At 38.9% G+C, this 5000-nt stretch overlaps 1 protein-coding gene across 1 annotated transcript in view; it reads right to left on the reverse strand.

The window, feature by feature from the left end:
• The window catches only part of LOC147470407 (uncharacterized), a 7051-nt gene extending 2336 nt beyond the window's left edge, over nt 1-4715 (reverse strand). The window contains exons 1-4 of the mRNA XM_086544248.1: nt 4316-4715; nt 4013-4163; nt 3560-3650; nt 2466-2534 (exon numbers count right to left, since the gene is read on the reverse strand). Coding sequence (XP_086400374.1) covers nt 2466-2534; nt 3560-3650; nt 4013-4163; nt 4316-4715 — 711 coding nt within the window. The remainder of the gene's footprint in view (nt 1-2465; nt 2535-3559; nt 3651-4012; nt 4164-4315) is intronic.
• Nucleotides 4716-5000: the final 285 nt, after the last annotated feature.

Genomic DNA, 5000 nt, shown 5'->3' on the forward strand with positions numbered 1-5000 from the left:
CACTCGGCTGCACGACCCGGTAAAAGAGTTGTCCAACCAGACGCCTTAAGAGACGTCATGGAACTTACCTATATGCTCTAAACAGAGCAGTGATAGAGAATTTTTACAAACAACTCCCACGGGCACTCATGCACACACATCAAACGAATAATTATTAAAATGTAGACCATTGATTACCACACACATATACACACACACTCATATATATATATACATATATATATATGTATGTATATATATATATATAAACATATATATATATGCAAATTTTAACCTCCCTGACCACGACTCGAACCCGCGCCGTAAGATTGACAGGTGCGGCGGTGAGACCGCTCGGCTACACGACCCGCTAAAAGAGTTGTTTAACCAGATGCCTTAACCCATTGCGTACGGGTGTCATGACATACATGACGTAGGAGCTTTGGCCTGACGACGGGCGTCATGACGTACACGACGTTCGGGGATTTTGGATCACTGTGCTATTTTATTGTGCTATGAAAAAGGAATGAGTGATGATGGCTACTGCAGTCCTAATTACTATAATTACCGTAATATCGTGCAAGCTTAACGTCCAAAACCAAAATAAAATAGCACAGTGATCCAAAATCCCCGAACGTCGTGTACGTCATGACGCCCGTCGTCAGGCCAAAGCTCCTACGTCATGTATGTCATGACACCCGTACGCAATGGGTTAATAGACGTCATGGAACTTACCTATATGCTCTTAGCAGAGCTGTGATAGCGATTTTTTACGAACAACTCCCGCAGGCACTCGGCAGCAACGGAATCACAAATTCAAGTCCCAAATCAGGTTACCGAGGTTATATGTATGTGAGAAGGTGGTAGAATGTAGTAATGCATTTTTTTTAATATAAAGAAATTTTTACCTCCCTGACCGGGACTCGAACCCGCGCCGTAAGGTTGACAGGTGCGGCAGTGAGACCGCTCAGCTACATGACCCGCTAAAAGGGAAGTCTAACCAGACGCCTTAAGAGACGCCATGGAACTTACCTATATGCTCTTAGCAGAGCAGTGATAGCGAATTTTTATGAACAACTCCCGCGGGCACTTGGCAGCAATGGAATCACAATTTCAAGTCCCAAATCAGGTTACCGAGGTTATATATATGTGAGAGGAACGTGAGTAACGCTTTTTTTTTTTTTTTTTTTAATATATACAAACTTTTACCTCCCTGACCGGGACGCGAACCCAGGCCGTAAGATTGACAGGTGCGGCGGTGAGACCGCTCGGCTACACGACCCACTAAAAGAGTTGTCCAACCAGACGCCTTAACAGATGTCATGGAACTTACCTATATGCTCTAAGTAGAGCAGTGATAGTGAATTTTTACAAACAACTCCCGCGGGCACTCGGCAGCAACAGAATCACAAATTCAAGTCCCTAATCAGGTTATCGAGGTTATATGAATTCGCTATCACTGCTCTGCTAAGAGTATATAGGTAAGTTCCATGACGTCTCTTAGGGCGTCTTAAGGTTGGACAACTCTTTTAGCGGGTTGTGTAGCCGGGCGGTCTCACTGCCGCACCTGTCAATCTTACGGCGTGGGTTTTAGTCCCGGTCAGGGAGGTAAAAATTTGTATATATTATAAAAAAAAAATGCATTACTGCATTCTACCATCTTCTCACATGCATATATCCTCGGTAACCTGATTTGGGACTTGAATTTGTGATTCCGATGCAGCCGATTGCTCGCGGGAGTTGTTTGTAAAAATACGCTATCACTGCTCTGCTAAGAGCATGTAGGTAAGTTCCATGACGGCTCTTAAGGCTTCTGGTTAGACAACTCTTTTAGTGGGTCGTTTAGCCGAGCGGTCTCACCGCCGAACCTGTCAATCTTACGGCGCGGGTTCGAGTCCTGGTCAGGGAGGTAGAAATTTGTATATATTAAAAAAAAAAAAAAGAATGCGTTACTGCATTCTACCATCTTCTCACATACATATAACCTCGGTAACCTGATTTGGGACTTGAATTTGTGATTCCCTTGCTTCCGAGTGCCCGCGGGAGTTGTTCGTAAAAATTCGCTATCAATGCTCTGCTGAGAGCATATAGGTAAGTTCCATGACGTTTCTTAAGGCATCTGGTTGGACAACTCTTTTAGCGGGTCGTGTAGCCAAGCGGTCTCACCGCCGCACTTGTCAATCTTATGGCGCAGGTTCGAGTCCTAGTCAGGGAGGTAAAAATTTGTATATATTAAAAATAAACAATGCATTACTGCATTCTAACATCTTCTCATATATATATATATATATATATATATATATATATATATATATATATATATATACATATCAAACTAGCTATTCTTATATCTGTTCATCTCTAAGCAAAGATTAAAATATACATGATGTGTAATCATACTACTTTAATTAAACATTGACAATCCACTAAGCCGGGAAATGCAGTGCAAGATCTTTCTAATCGGGCAAGCACTATTTACTGATTACCTGTTGCTTGACATTTGGATCTGAGGTCGAACTGCTCAGTCCCGAAAGATGAGAAGCTGCGTCGTTCACCTGTGGATCATGACAGTTGTTTCCTGCATATAGTTAAGTATTTCATATTCTTAAGAAAAGATAATATTTAATACTTTAATGCTGAAACTTCGTTGATGAAAAATAAGGAAAGATAGTGTTCCATGATATCCAAGATTTTAATCCTAGAGACAATGACTTCTGTCAAAGAAGAAAGGCAATTCTTTTAACCATTTCATTGATTTGTTGATTTCATAGCAACCATACATGTGTGTGCTTCAGTATTTTAAATGTTGATTATCCAAAAAAAAATTATATGTATCATATATTGATTAAGAAAGCGGTTATGGTCTCGAAGGATAACATGTGTATGTTAGCTGCTAAATGTTGTGGTCGACGGAGGCGTCCGACCCATGTGAGGTGAATATATACTGTATATGTATATATATATATATATATATATATATATATATATATATATATATATATATATATATATATATGTGTGTGTGTGTGTGTGTGTGTGTGTGTGTGTAAATATATATATATACATACATACATATATATATATATACATATATATATGTAAATATTTACATATACATGCGTGTGTGTGTGTGTGTGTGTGTGTAAATATGTATATATATATATATATATATATATATATATATATATATATATATATATATATATATATATATATATATATATGTATATATATACATACACTTTTCAGATATATTTTTCTATATATATATATATATAGTATATATATATATATATATATATATATATATATATATATATATATATATATATACATATATGCCTGTGTGTGTGTGTGGCTGAATTTTTCACAGAAGGTATCTTACCTTATTTGCAAAATGCTGTCCGACACTACAGGTGAAGATTATGTAGATGAGAGGAAACACGCAGGCTGGAATCGTTCCTCCAGAGTTGAAAATACCACAGAACAATGCGAACGAACAAGTGGTGGCCATAATGATTGAAAATAGTGTTAAGAAGGCTACAGTTACGGAAAAGCATTTCGAAGATAAATCACATACGGCAGAGATCTGGAATGGTGAAACGGACAATCTATGGTGACTAATCCTTTGAACTTGTTGAATAGGAAATGTTGAACCATACAACTTCAATCTAGGGATAATGGAGATATTTCAGAAAAGTTTATGATTTTTTTTTTTTTTTCAGTCTAGCGTACATTATCTGTATTGAGTTGATATTAATATGGGTAAAGATGACCTATAAATATGCAAATACATTAACTACGCGCCACTGAAGTTATTTAACTGTTCTTTAAGCCGTGACTTAAAATATGCAATCGCTAATATGTTGCTTTTATACTAATTCAGCCATTTCTTGATGGTGCATTTCTATTTTATTAAAAGCTATACTTTTAAAGCTCTTTGTCAGTAGTGAGCAATTGCAAAATTGTTGGGCTCTAAAAGAATAATGATTTTTATCTTATTCACTATGTAATGGAAACTAGTAGCAAATACTTCCGTTCCGTACAGTGTAGATTTCTTGTTCCAACTTGTTCAGCGAATTCATCACAACAGGTAGATTTTCGTGGGTCTTTTTGTTCATACTTTTCTCCGTACCCTGATCGTAGGTGCATGAAGCGACGGCATGCGAGACTGCATCGAGAAGCTTTTGGGATAATACCAAATAGACTTGCATGAGGATATACCCAAATATTAAATAATACAAGTAAAAAAGGCCGAAGAACAAGGTCACAATCAATGATTCTGCCCAAGTAGGTACAGGCAAATAAAAAGCATAAAGCACAAAGAATGGCATACAAATGAGGGATATAGATATCACAACACCATCAGCGACTGACATGCGGTATTGTACTTGGTCGAGGTTCATGTCCTTTGATAATGCTTGGTAGACTTGAGCCACCGTCTTACTCTTTAGCATTACGTAAAATTCCTGCATGACGATAACGAATGGCAACACCACTGACGTGTATCCGAGTGCCCGGCCAGCTATGGTGTCACCCATAAAATCCAAAAACACATATGTGATGCAAGTGGATATCGAGGAAACTATGATGGTGAAGATGAATATAGACCACAGAAGCCATCTGACATTCAGCCGAGGCGAGGAAGAGGCAGAGGTCCACGTGTAGGGCTGGAAACCCAGAAGACGCGATATGAACATCAGCCGACGGAGGCGCAAGACTTCTTGTTGCAACATTGTCACGAGTGAATCTGCTCTGCTTGCTGGTCGAGCCGACGCGGTTTGCTTCTCTATGCGGCGAGCAGGAAGAAGTAACCTCAAGACACGCTAAAGAGCAGAGAGGGACTGGAGTACTTTATACAACAGGCACGCGTCCATATTCTGTTGATCAATATAGGGCTATCTTTCGGCGTGGAAATTGTTTGAACAACTACTAAACCAACCGACTTGGTGATATACCGTTCATGTACGCACGGATGGTCGGACACATTGACACACACACCCACACAGACACACACACAC

This window comes from Penaeus japonicus, unplaced genomic scaffold (genome assembly GCF_977035675.1).
Source record: "Penaeus japonicus unplaced genomic scaffold, GWHDUDI00000001_assembly GWHDUDI00000015, whole genome shotgun sequence".
Classification (NCBI taxonomy): domain Eukaryota; kingdom Metazoa; phylum Arthropoda; class Malacostraca; order Decapoda; family Penaeidae; genus Penaeus; species Penaeus japonicus.